We start from the raw sequence: 20,346 nt of genomic DNA, 5'->3' as shown, positions 1-20,346 counted from the left end.
AGCTCCTAACTATTGCTTTTACGGGGTTAATTCCAAAGGATCATTTCTCAGAAAAAAAACCTGAAAGTGTATAAATAAGGAATGACATTTTAGCGGTAGGTTTTGGCTAATGACAAGGAGGTGGATGCCTCCTTCACCAAAGCAAAGAGCTAGCCTTATTTATATAAATAGGACATTAAAGCCTCATTTCATGAACCCATCCTACTGCCTGTTTTATTTTACTCTTTTTATGAGTAATTTGATGACAAGTTTTTTTTTCATCATGAATGTGTACCCACTAAAATATTTTGATTTTCTTATACGTCTGATTGTTGCTTGGGGGTTATGACTCAGGACTAACAGTTTGCATGAAAGAACAAATCTCAATTATCACATTTCAGAAGTTATTGACCTTGGTTCTTCAAGACAGACAAATTTAATCAGTTAATGACTAACATGCATTTCTGATATACAGAGAAATCTGAGGTATGGCTGTGAAATACCAACGATGACTCATGATTATCTTCAAAGCTAACTCACGTTTTTTTTTTTTTTTTTCATCCTGGAATTCAAGGCCCTACCCGATATGGTTGAAATTTCCATTTTTAAATTTGTCGTTAGGATTTTTTTTTCACGATATAAAATATGATATTTCTGAAAGAACACAAGGTTTATAATTAGCTCTGATTTCAACTTCTTACCAGAATCTGTTTTCTCTGTCATCTTGTCAATTATTTATTTTTGTTAAAACTCTAATAACACCTACTTCACTGAGTTCTTGTAAATATTAAATAAAATGAGGTACAGGATGTGAAATACACAGCAAGGTAACTAGCATGAAGGAACACACTCAAGAATGTTATTTCCATTCTCTTTCCTTTGATGAGACTTAGCCTCCAGCCAAACGAAATTATATGTTGGCTTCCATGCCTGTCTACCCACCTCCCTCCCCAAAGAATTTTCTCATGTAGTCCTCTCTATTTAACTTTCACAGTTGAGACCTTTTTATCTTGGAGATATGAATCAAAACATCTTCTTCACAAAATATTTGCTCACCTTGCTCTTCTAAAAATTAATATCTTTTCTGAAATTGCATCAAAATGCTTTACCTATACTTCTCTTTCAGTCATTATTACTTCTTTCCTTACAGTATAATGTTGTGTAGACACAGACAAGCTCCAAGTTATTTAAAAGAATGAATTCTAGAGGATAAGGCATGCTTTCATTCCATTCTGTCACTAATCTGTTGTGTTACTGTGAAGTGTTCTACCTTACTGTACCTCAGTTACCTCTTTTTTTAAAGTAGTGGTAATTATAATACCCATTTTCAAGATTGGTGTGAGTACAGTAGCTGACACTAAGGATCTAACTAATGATGGTGATGATAATGAGCTTTGTGAGGGCAAGTCCAATTTTATGCAACTTGGGAAACTCCACAAAGACTAGCACTTAATCAGGCCTAATTAAATGAGGAAATGAATAATATGTGTGTTGGGACATAATAATGGGAAACAGGTAGCATGATGCTGTGTCCTGTTGGCATAGTTCCACCGTGTTCTGATACTTGCAACATCATGGGTTATCCTGTTGTTTATTTCTTAGTATCTTTGACATGTCTTCCTTTGCCAAGATGTCGAGCTTTGTTACACATTTCCAGTAGCTGTTTGTAGGAATAATTAACACAGTATTATCATGCCATGTATGTATGTTAACTTGAAAATTTAATACCCATTGCACTAAGATGTTACACACTATAGCACACTCTCAATCACATAAGTAAATACGTCTATTGACATTTTTGTTCTTTCTACTCTCTAGTTCTTACTTGCCTCATAACTAGCACCTAGAAACATATGAGGAGTAGTTAGATCTTAAAATGCTATGTAAAGAAAGTCCCTGGGTGAATACTAAGAAAAATGCACACTTTTCACTACTGTGACATGTGAGAAAGAAGAGAGAGAAATGTACAGAACAAGGTGGTATGATGTCAGGATTCAGACTGTCTTCTTTTCTGGCAGGAACCTAAGTAGGAAGGTAGTTTAAATATCTATAAAGGTTTGGAGAGTCTGAGAATATTTGTGTGCTATTGGTGGACATACACAAGCATTGACTGAGGATTCTAGGGACTTCTACAAAAGTCTATGCTTTGATGTTGTGCTTACACATACAATACAGGGCTGAAAAAGAGGGGGACATATATACATGGACCTGAGGAAGTGTTCCATATCCTGTGGTCTGTCAATGCTATGCAATGGATTTAAAACCTTCTTCATGCCTTCGGTGAAGTGACGTGGAGATTTGGGGAGTTACGGTAAACCTCAAATGCCTTAGAAGTCATACGATGCCTTCTTTTAAAACTCAAGAATGTAAATCTGCTCCTTTCTGTTCCCTAATTGCTAGGGAAACGATACTTATTTTATGGGCAAAGATGTTTGGAAATCAAAGTGTCTTTGTCTATTGCCCTTGCCTTGATGCTACTCATATTTCACAAACCTAGTTGTACTTAAGAATTATTGTACAGGTTTATAAAATCAAAACTATGTATAAATACACAGAGGTGTTCTCCAGGTCAGTTTGGTCTAGTATGATTTGTTTACAGTGATCAGAGGAAATGTGTCCTTCTAGCATTTTGCTGATAAACAATTTAAAGCAGGAACTTGAAATCATTAGGGGTCCCCAGCCCTTTTGAAAACTTGATGAAAATTAGGGATCAACTCCCCAGAAACAAATGCATATACACTCATACACAAAAGTCCTGAATATAATTTAAGAGATTAAGAAAATCCCCAAAGCCCAATCATGTACCTTAAATTAAAATAAATCCTGCTTTAAAATTTAGTGCGGGGCTTAATACAGTTTACCTTGGAAGTGCGAGCTATTTTATATTCATTAAATTCCAAAACCTTTGGCACCAACATTTGTAAGAAAGAAAAAAATAAATTAAGAATTATCTTAAACAGTAAGAATGAAGTCAATCATCTCCATAGCCCTTATATTACCACACAACACTTCTTTATTTGTGTCAATGAACAAACGTATCCCCATTAACCCGTATTATGAAATGGAGCTGTGGATTCCAAGAGTGAGTTACTTTTGAATTCTTGCATGACTTTTTGCTAGCTATTCAGTTCAAAACGTTTTAAAAATGTTACAAAGACTATAAATTTAGTAGCATATATCATCTTTACATAAGGATGACAAAGCAGGTAAAAGTTTGTTCTGAATTTTATCAAAATGGGTTTTCACCAGAGAGGAATGTATTGCTTCAAATGTTACACAGTAGATTGTATCTCTTATCTTAAAAAATAAATGCATTTTCAAGAAGATTTTAAATAATGCCTTCTATGGTTCAAGTTCATTGGTTAGGGCAGAAACTACTGGTAGTTAGGTAGGGCAGAAACTATTAGCTGCCCATTCAAGAGCATTCTCCCTTTTGTACTTGCTCACAAGACATTTTTCTTCAGGAGTGAGGAGCATAGTGCTCAGGGAAAGTGGGGCTGTCTCCTACAATCCAGGACATGAAACATGATTGGTTTGCAGCAATTCAAGATAATACCTAACCTTTAAATTGGAAAACAAAAGTGACTGATGAGACTACTCTGAGATACTGTTCTGAAACTCATCCTGTCATCCCATCATTTGAATGTCCGTTTTGTTTATCCTGAGTGATTTCCCCCCCAACTACCTGGCTCAACTGTTATTCCCAGTAAATGGATCCAGGTTTTACATTGCTAGGAAACTATGATATCTACGTCTCTGTGGTTTCTGGATTTTGGGGGGAATGGGGGGTTGTTGTTTTTGCTTTTGGCAGAACCAGCTTCGGTCTAGAGCAGATCCAAGGATTCCATTTCTTTATTTTTGTTTGTTTGTTTCTGTTGTTCTTATTTTTCACTCTTTTGCTTTGTAATAGAAGAAATCCAGTGTGGGTGGCTAGAGGCTGTTTTATAGAAATATATTCAGATAGAATTTAAAGATTATTATGCTGGGATTTAAATATTCTTGCTACTTTATGTTGCCAACATTTGTGATCACAATTCAGTGTGAGAGTCCCTGTGTGTTTGTTGGAGTCCACAGGAAGGTGGCACATTTTGGAGAGTTGGGGGATGTAAAGGGGATGGGGTGTAGAAATTGAAAGAACAGGAGTGGAATGTGGGCTCTGTGCAAATAAAATGTTTTTAAAGGACTGCTGTCCACAGTTTTGGTAATTATGGTTTATAATCTTTTCTTGGGAGTCAGAGACTTTATATAACATGATCTCACTGAATCCTCAGTGAAAGTACTATTTTACGGGCACCTGCGTGGCTCATTTGGTTAAGCAGCTGCCTCTTGATTTCTGCTCAAGTCATGATCCCAGGGGTCATGGGATTGAGTCCCTTGGCTGGCTCCATGCTGAGCATGGAGCCTGTTCATGATTCTCTCTCTCTCGTTCTCTTCTTCCTCTGCCACCCCCCTGCTCTCTCTTTCTCTCTGTCTCAAAAAACAAAAAAAAAGAAAAAAGAAAAAAAATCACACTTCTAGTTATTATTCTTGTTATTGTAATTATCATTACCTCTCTCCAAGTGGGGAAACAGAAGGCTCAGTAGAGTAAGCAGCTTTCCCAGAGTCACACAACAAAACTGAGAACCAAAATTTAGACCCTGTTCTCTGATTTCACCACCTACACAATGCCTTTGCCCCTTCCTGAAAAAGAATGACTGTGACTTACACTTTGATTTATAATTCTCTCTGAAACTTTTAAAAACTGAAAAATAACTCATACTTTTCTTTTTCTTTTCTTCTTCTTCTTCTTCTTCTTCTTCTTCTTCTTCTTCTTCTTTTTTCTTTTTTTTGCATATCTTTAAGAGACAGAAATATATCTGAGGCAACGGATGTAGATGTCACCAATTGACAGCCTGCTACTTCTGTCATTTCTCTAACACATTTTTTTATAACCCCCTTGTGATAAAGCCTTTGTTTTTCCCTTAGCAACAATAAAACTCTTTTGAGCCAAGAAATTAATAGAGATAGTAAGACTAGTAAAAGGCATTAAATGTATTTCATCACACTTAAAGGTATATATAGCAAAAAAAGTTATCAATATTTCTTTAAAAGGTCATGTAAAAGATATGTAATTCTATACAAAGTCTAGATGTAAAATAGATCATCAACTCGTATTTCCATCAGATATTAGATCAGATTGAAATTTTCAAAACTACCTTTAGCATATCTGTGGGTTTCGTTCTTACAGATGTTATTGTTTGGAAATGAGTCTGACAAAACAGTGCCCAAGGGACACTTTGAGCCAAATTTCTCCCTGTTCCTACCTTCACTTATGCTTCCACTATGTTCGTCCTGGGATTTTTTTTTTTTTCTCCTCCCCCTCAGTCTGTAGAACTCTTACACTACAGAGCTGACTCTCTACATCATTCTGTTTTTATGTACTAACCTGTACGTTCTCTTGGGATAAGCATACTTCAATGCTAACTGGAAAACAGATGGTGAAAACAGCTACTTAAATAGTACCACTAATGCTGTTCCTTGTCTAAACGTGTGTGTTTAACAAAGAAAAGAAAATGAATTGGTTTAATATTCTCTGTAATAATGTGATGGTGGGTAGCAAGGTTGGGTTTTTGTTGTCCTTGTATTGATAACTGCTCTTTTGTGCAATGATTTATATGTAAAAATGTTCTTAGTACCTAAGGAAAATAAACTCTCATTACATGAATGAGTTTATTGAAACTGCCTTAGGCAAGTAAGCAGTTTCTTTATAAGTCCCTGAATGTAAACATCTCTAAAATAAGAAATGAGAAAATGTCCACATGACGTGCCAGGGCTGGTCCTGGCCTTAGATTAATTGACCTTCGCCTTAATGCTTTGGAGAGTGAGGAATATTAAGCAACATATTTAAATCATTGAAATTCAAATTATGTTTTTGTGTGTTGTTTTGTTTTTACTAGTCTAAAAGGGAGAGAAAAATTTTAATATGCTCTCGAGGTAGAGTCCTGCCAGTTATGCACACGGATTGCATTCCTCCTTAAACCAGAGATTAATTTTCTTTTTTTTTTTTATTATTATTTTTTCAACGTTTATTTATTTTTGGGACAGAGAGAGACAGAGCATGAACGGGGGAGGGGCAGAGAGAGAGGGAGACACAGAATCGGAAACAGGCTCCAGGCTCTGGGCCATTAGCGGTCCGAACTCACGGACCGCGAGATCGTGACCTGGCTGAAGTCGGACGCTTAACCGACTGCGCCACCCAGACGCCCCAAACCAGAGATTAATTTTCTATGAGACTTGAAGTGTTTACTGGGGTTAAGGGTTAGGAGAAGAGAAAGGGTCAATGATTCTTGCTGTTTTTGTGTTAGGTGGCAGAAAATCATCCCACAAATAAAAAAGTTGTAGATGTGGGGTGCCTGACTGGCTTAGTCAGAAGAGCGTGTGACTCTTGATCTCAGGGTCATGAATTTGAGCCCCATGTCCGGTGTACAGATCACTAAAAATAAGTAAACAAATAAACTTTAAAAAAGTCATAGATGCTTCTATTATATTTCACTGCAGTGAGTTATTATCACTGATGAATAATAACAAAGGCACTGATTCGACAAGCCCTCCTATTCCAAAGCTAATAAGGCCTAAAGGATTAAAAAAGGTTTGCATAATTTACATATGAGCAATGGAGCCAGATTTTACTGTGAACAACATTATTAGTTTATAAGTCATGTAAATTTGGGTTTGCACTGAATGTCGGGACCTGGAAGCTAGAATGTTTTTAAAGATCATCCAGAATTCCTGTTACTCACGAATCCTCTCTAGGATTAGTACAATTAATAATTGTTCAAATATATTTGGGTATCTCTGGAGACAGGGAGCCACAACCAAAGAATATCATTCCGTATTGGATAACTCTTAAAATTATGTTGGTCCAAATACTTATAAGTTATGCTTTCAGGGTTAATTGATGAATTATTTCCTGTAATGTAAAGATAGTACTCACTGGCTGCTTATGTGCTTATATCCCCAGTTGCCTGAACTATTCCACATGTGTATATGTGTAATTTCTTTGTACCTCCTAGTATTTCAGCATTCCCTTTTGATACCTATAGATACTTTTGCATATCCTTTTGTTACCTTGTTGACATCTATGAGGATAATTTTAAATTTTGCTTTATAAAGAACTGGTTTTTAGTAGTAAGTATTTCTGTCAATATCAGAAATAACCAGTGAGTGTCACTGTTCTAACACAGACAGATACTCATGGGTTTGTTGTCATAAAATGATCAACAACATCTTGCAGAAGCCATAAAAACTTGTAATTATTCAGAACACAGGCAGTGGGCTGGATGAATCAAGGGTCCTCTTATTCCACCCACATCAGCTACTATAGAAATTTTGGACAGATTTACTGGTGCCTTTTTTTTTCACTAGTCTACTTCAGTGTTGCAAGAAGAGAATTTATTTTGCTTTCTCTTCAAAATAAAAGACTGTCCATTTTTTTCCCCCTAAAATATTCTTTCTACTACTCAACATTTATTTTCTGTAAATAACTTTCTCCTAATTTCTGGTACATATTGTTATTTCTGACTTGATTTCAATTATTTACTCAATTGATTATTGATATAAAAGGGAAGACAGTAATTCTGAGGATTCATTTGTACTAGGTTTCCTTCTAGGCATTTCATGTATACCTTTTCTTCTAACTCCATAATGAGGAAGTCCTTATTCATGCTATTGTATAGATCAGGGAAAAGAGACTGAGATATGTTAAATAACTTGACTCAGGGTGACATAGTAGTACATCTGACATTAGAAGCAAAGATTGTCTGACACCAGAGCCCAATACTTTCCATTACATCCTCCTGCCCTCAGACTATACCTGCAAAATGGGATGCTTAGAAACTACTATCTGAATTGTTGTGAACATGTTTGGATTTTGATGAGCTCCATAGATAGCATCTCTTTCCCATTGCCTGAATTCTGAACCAATTGATAAATAGAGCACTAGAGACTGACGGTTATCAAAAGGTCGGCTGTATAATTGATGAAAGCTAGGGCAATGAGACTTTGATGTGTGGCCAAATGAGCTTTCCCAACTTCCTCTCCTTCTGAATCTGAGACCTGCCCATCAACTAGGTGACCCAGCCAGGAAGCCTGAAGCAACTCCCATAGTGTCAGACCCCTTATATTGTGGCAGGAGAAAGGGGAACAGCCCAAAATGGAGAAGAAGGAAAAAAGTTTTCCCATACTTGAAAATGACAAAACACCCTGATAAACTAGGTTTTTCCCCAAAGAAGAAAAGCTAGCAGTATACTCTACTGAAGTTCCTCCATGTAGGATTATTTTATTAATATGCAATTTTATAATGCAGATTATCAACAAATACAGAGAATGGTGGAAAGGAGTACTCAGCTCCTTCTTGCCCTGAATCCAGGATTTTTTTCTTTAAAGAGTTCAAATTTACTATTGGTAACAATAAAAAGATGTTTTAAAGACTATCAGTATTGTATTGCCAACAGACAGGTAATACATTTACAAAACATTTATAGAATTTTATATACAAATAATGAATTTAGGAAATAAAGTAAATTAAGACACTACTAATACAGGAGGAAACCAAAAGAATCATCAGTACTGAGAAAAAAGTGAAATGAAAGCAGCATTTTTAAGAGTGCAGGGTACTTAAAGTAGAGAGATATACCACAAACTCATAATCAAGTTATGTATGCCCCATAATTCCCTTACAAGGATAATCAGGTGTTTATCCTGTAAGCATTTGTGCAGTGATGAACTCTTAAGTTTTTAAACTCTTAAAGATGCATTTAAAAAGGGATGGAAAAAGCTACTTCCTGAAACAGATGTTTTTTTATATCTGCAATGGCAAGCAAGATTATTTCAGGCATTGTAGGGCTGGTTATCATCTAATAATTATAAGGACTTGAATTTTTACACTTAGTGAAATGGTAATTCACTGAATTAAATGTTTCAAGCAAAAGAGTCATTTCATTTTTAATTCATCTGCCTCATGTGTCTTCACTCTCAATCCCAAACCTACTTTCATGGTGGGCAGTAGAGACACCACTTAAGAAACTCACAGCAGTGGAGAGGGTGAGAAGATATGGATAGGTTCTGGATATACAGGTACTTAGAAAGTGGATTTAATGAGGGTTATGAAAGAAAAGTATCAAGATTTTGGTCTCTAAGATTTCCCCCATTGATTGAGATGGGAAAACTATGGTTGAGTTGGGTCTGGGAACAAATATCAGAAGATTCCTAAGAATGTTGAGTTTGGACACAATTCTTTCAGACCAAATAGAAATGTAAAGACAGATGTGATATAAATGCCTGGAGTTAGGGAGAGATATCTGGATGGGAGATATGCATTTACGAGGTATGAGCATATAGATAATATTTAAAATTATGAGACAGGTTAGATCACCAAGGATAGAGAATAGAGTAAAGAAGGGAAGGGTCCAAAGCCTGAGTCATAGACCTTTCCAAAGTTAAAAGGTCAAAGGATGAGAGGAACATACAACAGAAACTAAGAAGGAGCATCTATCTAGAGAGTTGGCAAAGAGCGAAGGAACTGTAACACCTTGGAAGCCAAGTGAGGATAGTGTATCAAGGAAGAAAACATAAGCAATTATGTCAAATGTCCCTAATGTAGCCAATAAGATGAAGATTAAGACTGACTTTTGACTTTGGCAGTAAAGAGACCATCAGTGACCCTATTACAAGTCTTAGTGGACGTATGGGGCAAAACAAATGAACAAACAAAGAAAACCACAAAACTTGTGGAAGATTTAAGAAGAGCAATTAGTAATGTGACTATTGACTGTACTTTTGTGGAATTTGGGAGCAAAAGGAAACAAATAAATTGAGAAAAAAAGACATCAGGAGAACTGGAGCCAAAAGAGGTTGCTTTTTTTTTTTTTCTTTCTTCTTTCCAATTTTTTAGGGATTAATGCTTTCATGGTGATGGGAGGTTAGACTTGATTCTGTAAGGAATCTTTCTATTCAAAAGCATGAGGGAATTATTGGGCTGAAGTCGGTGAATAAGCAGAGGAGGTGGGTTTAGCTGGGAATGCAGTTAGTTTATGTAGAGTATCAGGCAGGAAGTCAGAATATATGGGTACAGATGCCAGTATGTGGGTGGAAGCTGTGGAAGTTTTCTATAGATTGCTTCAACCTCAGTGAAATAGGAAGCAAAATTATCAGCTGAGAGTGTAGAGTGGGGAGGAGGTGGGTGTTAGAAGACAGAATTTGAAATAAGGGAATAAAATATAAAATAGTCTTCTAGGTGAGTAGGAAAACAAGATGACCAGGGAAAGATATTGACTGCTGGTCACCATAAAGGACCCACTTAAGGTTATGAATATGAATTTGAGGGAGATAAATCTACCTGTTGGCACATTTTTTCTTCTAATTGTGGTTTAACTTCAGGTGTACATGTGGAATTATTATGCCTTGGACACACACACATCTCACATTTAAAAATAATTATTTTGTATCTTATTCTATTCAAAAGCATATTTTTGCGGTGCCTGGGTGGTTCAGTTGGTTGAGGTCATGACTTCAGTTCAGGTCATGATCTCACAGTTTGTGGTTCAAGCCCCACGTTGGGCTCTTTGCTGACAGCTCAGAGCCCAGAGCCTCCTTCAGATTCTGTGTCTCCCTCGCTCTCTGCCCCTCCCCCACTCGTGCTCTGTCTCTCTTTGTCTCAAAAATAAATAAACATTAAAAAAAAGTTAACAAAAAGGCATATTTTTAAATAATATACATTTTCATGTTATAGCTTGTCTGAGATGGTATTTTTTTTTAATTTTTTTTTCAACGTTTATTTATTTTTGGAACAGAGAGAGACAGAGCATGAACGGGGGAGGGGCAGAGAGAGAGGGAGACACAGAATCAGAAACAGGCTCCAGTCTCCGAGCCATCAGCCCAGAGCCTGACGCGGGGCTCGAACTCACGGACCGCAAGATCGTGACCTGGCTGAAGTCGGACGCTTAACCGACTGCGCCACCCAGGCGCCCCTGAGATGGTATTTTAAAACACAATACAAATGCCTGATAAAGTGTCTCTTAGACAATTGCTAATGTTTTCCTCCTTTTGTTTTTTTCCCTCTTGACGGTGAATCTGATTTTAAAGACAAAAAGCACCCACTTCAACTAACATAAGCATTGAAAACTATTTAAAGATCAGTCTCCTTCCCCTCATTACAAATTAGGAAACCAAAGCCCACAGGAGAGGAATGGTACACAAAATTCCATTTACTTCTACATATACATACATACATATATACATACACACACACACACACACACACACACACACACACACACACACACACATAATTTTCCAACCAAACCTCACTTTTTTTTTAGAGCTTTGTCATGGATCCAACTCTGCCTTATGTTATGATGTGGCCAGGGGGTATTATTTATTCAGATTTTGGCAGTCATATAGGAGCAAGCTGCTGGAGCTTTCATTATAGATATTCTTCTGCAGAACAGGTGTGTAGAAAAAAGTCTATGCTAATTCCCAGCAGATGCTCAACTTGTGCTGTCCCATATATGCACCAGCTCAGCTGAAGCAGAAGTAACCTATCCCTGCATAATATCACTCACATTATTAAGAAAATGGCACTACTGTTGCCTGGTTACCTCTTCATTTTCTTAATTGCCTCTTCATAATGTGAGTTTCATAAGCTATAGCAACCCCATGGAAAAACCAGAATTACAGAGAATTTCCACTGTCATCAGCTTTCCAATTTCCATTTGGAATTAAAAATCTAAATACCTTGACCTGTCTCTGCCATAGCTTTAGAACCTTGGTTAAGTAACTGAACTTTCTAGGACACTAGTTTCCTAACCTATTAAATGAGTAAAATGGACCTGGTCAGTGGTTGAAGTACTTTTAAAGTAGCTACACTCAGGCTGTGTGAGATGTGAAAGTGAAGTAGAGGTTTTATTTAAACCAGAGCTAAAGTAGCTCAATTGTGTACACTCTGAACACCCTCCCACCTTCTTAGATTTCCTTGAGAAGCTACACAGAACCCAAGAGCTCCAAGGATCGTGCTTTTAAAACTGCTAGATGACAGGATCTAAATTTCTTTTGGCTCTGTCATTCTATAAGCCTTTGATGCTATGCCAGAGGGGTGTATGTGTGTGCATGCGTGTGTGTGTGTGTGTGTGAGAGAGAGAGAGAGAGAGAGACAGATGAATGAATGATTCAGGTAAAATATGCTTATGCATCTATTGTTGCACAGATAAATACCTTAATACCATAGAGCATTGACTGTTTTATTTTTTCCCCAATGATGTAGTTTCAAAGGAAAAGAAGTAGGCTCAAAGTGAAATCAATATAGACCTTTGCCTTCTCATCTCATTTTTAAGCCCTATCATATAAATAAACCTGCATCTGTTAGAAGAATTATTATGGTTAAAGGCGGTAGAGAATGATTAATATCAAAAATTTCAAAGTGGGAAAGAGACTGGTGATTCAGCCCTGCTAAGCTCCAGGTACTGGTCAGAGGCTGTATAGGCACCTGCCAGGATCCAGCCAAACTGCCAGCCGTCATGTGGTATCTGTCTTACACAACTCCTTATACATGAACTGAATGTTAGCTCAATTTTTGGAGAAGTGAGGGAAAAAGGCCCCTTCATACAGAAGTGGCTAATGTAGAAGAGTTCACTAAAAAAAAAAAAAAAAAAAAAAAAAAAAAAATGACACAAGTCAGAATACCTTTGATATTCTAATGAATAAACTGAAGTCTTTCAGTACTATTTTCAGGGTCACCTGGGTGGCTCAGCTGGCCAAGTGTCGGACTTGGGCTCAGGCCATGAGCTTGTGGTTCATGAGTTTGAGCCCTGCATCAGACTCTGAGCTGACAGCTCGGAGCCTGGAGCCTGCTTCAGATTCCGTGTCTTCCTCTCTCTCTGCCCCTCCCCTATTCACACTCTGTCTCTCTCTCAAAAATAAATAAACATTGAAAAAAAACTTAAAAAAATAAATACTATTTTCAAAAATTTCTTTATATTTATCTCACTACAGAAGTAAAATAAATAATTACAACAGCTGGAATGTATTTAAAGTTCAGAGAAGAAAGTTATTATTATTTGGATGTTAGCATTTTTAATATTCTAAAATATTTATTTTCAGCTTTTATGTAGCCGTATATATGTATGAAAGAGATTATAATGCCATGAGAAAAATTGTTACCACCAGCAATATATAAAAATAGCTTGATCAAACTCTCGCAAATCTTAATTATTATCCATTTTTAGCTCTCCAAATATGATGCCATATTCTTGTTTTCATGTCATTGATTATTAGTGAGGATTAATATTCTTTAGTATTTACATATTTTTAATATTTTTTTTAATTTTAAGTTGTTTTATAGAATAGAACAAGCTTTCCGTTTCATTTTTTTTTAAGCGACTTAAAGGTATCCCTTGCAGCAATAGCCAGTGTAGATTAACATTTACGTAATGTTTAGTGTTAAGGACTCATATGTAATATGAAAGTCCCCAAAGAGGAGCATTACCTCTTTGCCCATTAGATTCATGTTAATTATTCTATTATTTGAAATTAACATTCTCAAATTGCAGGCTGTTCTTATAAAATTTATAATAATGAAATGTACATTCCCCCATTACATCTCTAAGCCACTCACCGCAGATAACTACTATTACAACTTAATGTATACATTACTCTATGGTCTTGCTGATTTATATAGTACAGGTAAATACATATTAGAGGATGGGTTGCAACCAGGGAGGTCATAGTATAATAATTTTTGAAACTTGATTTTTCACTTAAGAATATAGAATAATATATTTTTATATCAGTCCATGTTGATCCACCTCATTCATTTTCTTTAAGATTTTGTTTTTAAGTAATCTCTACACCCAGTGTGGGACTTGAACTCACAACTCTGAGATCAAGAGTCACATGCTCTACCATCTGAGCCAGCCTGGCACCCCCATCTCATCCATTTTAATGACCTTTTCATAGGATTGTAAAATGTAGACATACAAATGTGTTTTATGATTTGTTTCCCAACTTTAGGCGTAATAAAGCAATAAACATTGTGCATCTATATTTAGGCTCTGTGTGTGTGTTTCAGGAAGAGAGACTCTCAGGAGTAGAACTGTTCCATTAAAGTGTATGTGCATTTTCAGTTTGTAAGTCACTGCCAAACTGCCCCTGGTGAATGGGACTTGCCAGTTTAAAGTCTTATCAAGACTATATGGCAGCACCCATTTCTCTACATGTTGCCAACCCTGGCTATTATGAATGTTTTTAGAAATGTTGGCAATCTAATCACATTTTGTTTTAATTCTTACTCTTTAATTGTTCCTAAGTTTTCACACTCTTTTACAAGAACAATCTCCATATACGTGTTAAGGAATGACTGCAGTTTATTTAAAAAAATAATTTTTTTAATGTTCATTTATTTTTGAGACAGAGAGAGACAGAGTATGAATGGGGGAGGGTCAGAGAGAGAGGGAGACACAGAATCTGAAACAGGCTACAGGCTCCGAGCTGTCAGCACAGAGCCCGACGCGCGGCTCGAACTCACCGACCGCGAGATCATGACCTGAACTGAAGTTGGACATTTAACCGACTGAGCCACCCAGGCGCCCTTGGAATGACTGCAGTTTAAAGCATATCTTGATTTCCTCTTCCATTCACTTGTTAATATTGGATTTCTAGAAACTTTCATGAGTAATGTCTAATTTTACTGGATGATAGTCAGAGAATGTGCTCAGAAATAACTTTTTTGGCTCCCTAAAAGAGAATCCCTATGGCTGTGCCCTCCTAGCAGCCTGGGCTGTGGGCTGGGGGATGTATTGCCATTTGGGTAATTGCTGAGGCGTAGAGTCGCTAACCGAACAACATGAACGGAAGACCCACTTTTGAGTAATTGTTTCACGATTGCTTCAAAAACCTTTATCATCCATACATGGCATTCATATTTCTGTATAATAATTCCACATACACTACTGTCTTTGAGCTAAACAACCAGCTAATCTTTTTTCCCCACCTCCTAAAAGCTTTCCTGCCTTAGAAGCAGAACTTTTGCCTTCCTATGTTTCATAAAGTTTGTATTTATTTTCCACATGACGCGTATCTATATTTGTCTTTAGGCCTTCCACAAACTTATTCTAGAAAATCTATTTCCTTTCAATCAGATGATTAAATTCAATGTTTTCCCTAGATCATACTATATATCCCATACCTATATCCATGTCTATATTACAACTATGTGCAAAGTCAGGTTGCAGAGGGTTTGATAAGAAACATATTTTAACCCTAGTTTAATAATTTGGAAACTACTTTTTAATAAGAGAATAGGGACTTTAGATCACCCAGTTCCATCCCCTCATTTTACAAAGACATAAATTAAGAAAAAGGGAACTTCCCAAGGTTATCCACTTAGTTGGTCATGACTCACTTTCATTCTGAACTAATGAACTAATGAGCATTATTTCTTTGAAAAGAAAAATTCACACAAACACCTTTGATCCTAATCAAGAAGAACAGGTGTAGGTTAACTTGCTTCAGCATTTATAGTGTGTAATTCATTCTGGTTTAGAGATCATTATTCATTGAATCAGTAAGTGTTTGCAAGCAACATTGATGAGTCTCAGCTTTTGCATTTGAATGACTTCTCACGTTGGCTGCCCTTCCTTTCCAGATTATATGCAATTCCTCTGATGATTTTGGTGTCCAGATTTGTCAGTTTATTTAAGCTACTTAACCAGATTAGTTTAGGCTTTTCCATTGTGTAGGACTACAGACCTAATTTTTGCCTTAGTCATAAATCTTTTTAACAGAGGGCTTTCACAGCAATAGCAATTTTGATTTCCAATATTGAACAAGTAGTCTGAACTTACTTAAAAACCAAAATTTTAATGAAATATTTTAACTCACTGTTGTGTTTCTTTTCAACGTTTATTTATTTTTGGGACAGAGAGAGACAGAGCATGAACGGGGGAGGGGCAGAGAGAGAGGGAGACACAGAATCGGAAACAGGCTCCAGGCTCTGAGCCATCAGCCCAGAGCCCGACGTGGGGCTCGAACTCACGGACCGCGAGATCGTGACCTGGCTGAAGTCGGACGCTTAACCGACTGCGCCACCCAGGCGCCCCTCACTGTTGTGTTTCTGAAGATGAATTAGTCTAATGTGAAGTTCTTCTTTCAACATTCTTTACTGAGCTTTCTCTAATTTTCATACAAGATTTAAATATTCAGCCAGATATACATACTGACATAGAAACTAGTATTTTGAACTTGATAAACATAGACATAGAGGACAGCCTTTCCAACTACATTTAGGATGTAGAGTTCTCCTAAGATAAACACTATAGTATTTTCAGTTCTTTGTTTTTTGTTTTTTGGTTTTGTTTGTTTGTTTGTTTGTTTGTTTGTTTGTTTTTTCCAAATACTCCATGTCTTCTTTGGTTTCCTTTCTTTCTTCTGCAACCAGCTCTTGTCATTGGTCAGGAATCTGTCTTGGCCCCCTGTACTTTTTTCTTCCCATTTTCTTTTCCAAGGGTTTACTCCTTATGTAGATTCAGCCCTCACCTTTATGTGCATAACATCTCAGTCCATGTCTCCTACTCCTATCTCCCCCTCAGGCTCATGAGCCTGTGTACTGAATTATCCCAAATTCAACCCAAAGTAAGTAAGTCTGAAACTGAGCCTATCATATCTCATACCTACTTGACCTTCCTCCCTGTTTAGCCTGTGGAAAACATGTGTCAGGTCTCTGGAACTTAAAATATTAACATAAACTATCATTTTATTTCTGTCTCTCCCCTTTTTCAAATTCACCAGCCAACTATGGTTTTCTGATGTATCTTTTGTAATGTTGCTCACATATTTGAGTTTCTACTGCTACAACCTTGATTGGAGCTTCAACCTACATTTAAGAGTTCCCAGGTGATCTTGGAAACTTTTCCATAATCTTCTGCCCACAATTGCCAGATTAATCTTCCTATAACTTGCTTTCAGTAATTAGGACCTCTCTTCAGTTTCCTTCAGATGCAGTTAATGATCTAGTGAAAAAGACAAGATTTTTTCAGTTTTGTTGACTATTGCATGATTGAATTGGACTACATGTTTCTTGGCTTCCTTATGTCATTCTCTGCATCTATTGGTCTGAGTTACACAAACAGGCCTCTCACAAAGCCTTGGCTATTTTACTTCCACACTATCCTTCATTATTTCTCACATTGAATTAACCTTGTAATCTTCTTGGTCTACTCAAATTCTTCAAATTCATACTCTTCAAATTCAGCTTAAATCCTATCATTACCTGAAAATGTTGTTTAAAATTACTATTGCAATTCTGAAAAAAAAATCTAGTCTTTGCCTCCCCAAAACCATTTTATCTGTTTTGTCATATTCATAGCACGACTGGAACATCTAAACAGGCTTCTATATAAGTGCCAGGTAAGAAACCTGGGTTTAAGTCTCAGCTCTGTGACTTCCAAGCTGCATATTTCCTAACAAGCCCATAATACAACACACACTGAGTCTCAGTTTGCTCATCTGTGAAGTAAGTTGGGTTAGATTAAATAGTCTTCAAATCTCTTTCAATCTTATGATCCATAAACCGATATTTAAAGGCATATTGTGCAACACAGTATAAAATATACTCTACTTTTATAAAATAAACTCTACTATTATAAAACAGACTCTATTACATATTTATCTGGTGATCATTAAATTTCTCAAGCCCCTGCCTTTATAAGAATATTCACACTCCAGAATCAAAATAATAGACAAACTATAGAATTGTTTTATTTCTGTTATTGTAAGAAACCAATTTATTTAGTTGACCTGCTACTAAAATATGAGGCTTCCTACTAAATAGGTTCTGATACCAATTCTAGTGTGAAGGGGAGTCCCCATACCAACAAGCAATTCTTGGGATACGAGCTGAGTGTCATAAAACTCAATTCAATTATAACTCTATTTACCTGGAGATAGCATTGGATTCCACAGGTTATAAGCTCAGTCCTGTAAGACTCCTCTCCCCCCACCTCCAGATGCCAGTCCTAAACCCAGGTTATCACCTGTGCTTCTGATGGGCCAGATACAAATTTGAGATTCCAGCAGCGCCCTTCTTGGACTTCATACAGATAAACATGAAGGAATTACTGTAATTATAGGCAGAAGAAGCTGTTGATTGCTATCACTTATTGAATGCTTACTATGAACTAGGACCGAAGCCAGAACTTAACATCACAAATGCTAATTTATAAGCATAGACTTTAATGTTTACAGGGGCGCCTGGGTGGCGCAGTCGGTTAAGCGTCTGACTTCAGCCAGGTCACGATCTCGCGGTCCGTGAGTTCGAGCCCCGCGTCGGGCTCTGGGCTGATGGCTCAGAGCCTGGAGCCTGTTTCCGATTCTGTGTCTCCCTCTCTCTCTGCCCCTCCCCTGTTCATGCTCTGTCTCTCTCTGTCCCAAAAATAAATAAACGTTGAAAAAAAAATTTTAATGTTTACAACAACATTCCAAGGTAGTTATTATTATTCCTATTTTGCAGAAGAAAAAAAAATGAGGTTAGAGATCTTAATCTCCCCACAGTCACATAGCAACAGTAGATGATAGCAACATCTACTATATTTTATTAGGTATCTTTTGAGGCTTAGAAACATTTCTGGAGAAAGGCTTATTTAAAGGGAATGATTATTTCTAAACGGAGGTGTCACTTAGAAAAGTGCCTGTCAAGGTAGCCTTAGAGCTGACTCTTCTTTTAAAAGAAGAGTAGACTTTCCCTCAATCTCATGGGTAGAGAAGGCATTTTAGGCACAGAGAAAAGATTGACCAAAATTCCAGAGTCAAAGAAGTAGAGGTCATGTTCAGGGAATTCTGCTGATTTGGCATGGATGAACAGAAGAGCGGAGGGTGAACAAAGAGAAAGATACAGCCTTTGAGTTTGGGTGGGCAGGATATTAGAAGAGTGCATTACTCACCCCGGGAAAAAGTAATTGGAAGGTCTAGCCATTCTAAGCTTTTTCAAAGTCGACAGCTAAATCAGCTTGCATAACAGCACACAGACCTACCCACCTGCTTAGTTTCTAATGCAATTTACTGAAAAGTTGTGTCTTCCTACACACTTCTTTATAACTAATTTGACCTATACCAGATAGCAGTTTTACAGCAGCTATAGTCAACATGAAAAGCTCTTTTTTCATGATAATTTTCTATTCTCTTTCTGGTCTACCGAGTTTCTAAGCAAAATTTTTCTTGTTCCTTTGTTCCCTCTCACAGGCTTGCGAAAGTTGTGCTCATCTCATTGTGAGCTTGAGAAGAGTGTGTGGGCTGCCAAAGGCAAACACAGTGAAAGTGAGTTATGAGGGTGGAGTTTCAGGTGCTCTCACCAACTTTGCTCTTCAGTATAATGGTGTAGCAACTGCAGAGTCTTTGTGTGGAGTGAAAGTTTAACACTAATGCACAGGATCACATTCATGTGATTAATGATCAATGTGACACTTTAGCTTATCGTGCAGTTTGCAAAGCACATTCGCACCTGTAATTTACTTAGTTTTATCCCAAGCTGCTGGTGAAATTGCATTTACTTATAAATGTCTTATGCAAGATCTTACAATACAAAAACATTTTTACCACTTGTTTTGAAGAAATGTATTCCCATTATAAAGTAGTATCTTGGTAGTCTTAGTAAGTATTAATAAATTGATCAGCTAAAGGCCACTGTACAAACCATTTGATATACACTTAATTATAACTTGTTTTTTTAAAGCTTTTTTAAAGTTTCTTTATTTTGAGAGAAAGAGTGAGAGAATCCCAGCAGGCTCCACACTGTCAGTGCAGAGCTCAATGTGGGGTTCTAACTCACAAACTGTGAGATCATGACCTGAGCCGAAACCAAAGGTTGGACGCTTAACCAACTGAGCCACCCAGGTGCCCCAACATTTACTTACTTATAATTTTAATATTAGATGTTTAATGTAGATTTTATATGGCTAATTTTTATATATAGGCAGTCCTTGAATTATGGTGGTTTAACTTACAATTTTCCATTTCACGATTGTGCAAAAGTGGTAAGAATTTAGGAGAAACTGTACTTTGAATTTTGATCTTTTCCAGGCCAGTGATATGTAAACCATACTCCCTCATGATGCTGGGCAGTAGAAGCCACAGCTCCCAACCAGCCAGCCACACGATCACGAGGGCAAACAACCAATGTATTTAGAATCGTCCTGTACCCATACAACCATTCTGTTTCTCACTTTCAGGAGAGTATTCAGTAAATTACATGAGATCATCAAAACTTTATTATAAAATAGGCTTTGTGTAGATGACTTCACCTAACTCTAAGTGTTCTGAGCACATTTAAGGTAGAGTAGGCTA

At 36.9% G+C, this 20,346-nt stretch overlaps 1 protein-coding gene and 1 long non-coding RNA gene across 4 annotated transcripts in view; one reads left to right on the top strand and one right to left on the bottom strand.

Annotated features, from left to right (window-relative positions):
- ANO3 (anoctamin 3) overlaps positions 1–20,346 on the top strand; it is a 440,478-nt gene that overhangs the window by 107,798 nt on the left and 312,334 nt on the right. For 2 of the 3 annotated variants that reach the window (XM_025927974.2, XM_086677792.1), the window contains exon 2: positions 19,246–19,320. The exons of the other annotated variant lie outside the window; for it this stretch is intronic. In XM_025927974.2, coding sequence (XP_025783759.2) covers positions 19,246–19,320 — 75 coding nt within the window. The remainder of the gene's footprint in view (positions 1–19,245; positions 19,321–20,346) is intronic. 3 annotated transcript variants of the gene reach the window in all.
- Positions 902–19,338, bottom strand: LOC147576589 (uncharacterized). The gene is made up of 4 exons (XR_015240953.1): positions 18,948–19,338; positions 18,042–18,125; positions 16,887–17,018; positions 902–1,639 (listed from the first exon to the last, which is right to left on the bottom strand). It is a non-coding gene; the product is annotated as an uncharacterized LOC147576589 (long non-coding RNA).

The sequence above is a fragment of the Puma concolor genome, chromosome D1, assembly GCF_028749965.1.
Source record: "Puma concolor isolate L17-30 chromosome D1, mPumCon1.1.hap2, whole genome shotgun sequence".
NCBI classification, from domain to species: domain Eukaryota; kingdom Metazoa; phylum Chordata; class Mammalia; order Carnivora; family Felidae; genus Puma; species Puma concolor.
Note: the sequence above shows the minus strand (reverse complement) of the source record. Positions and strands in the feature narration are given on the sequence as shown.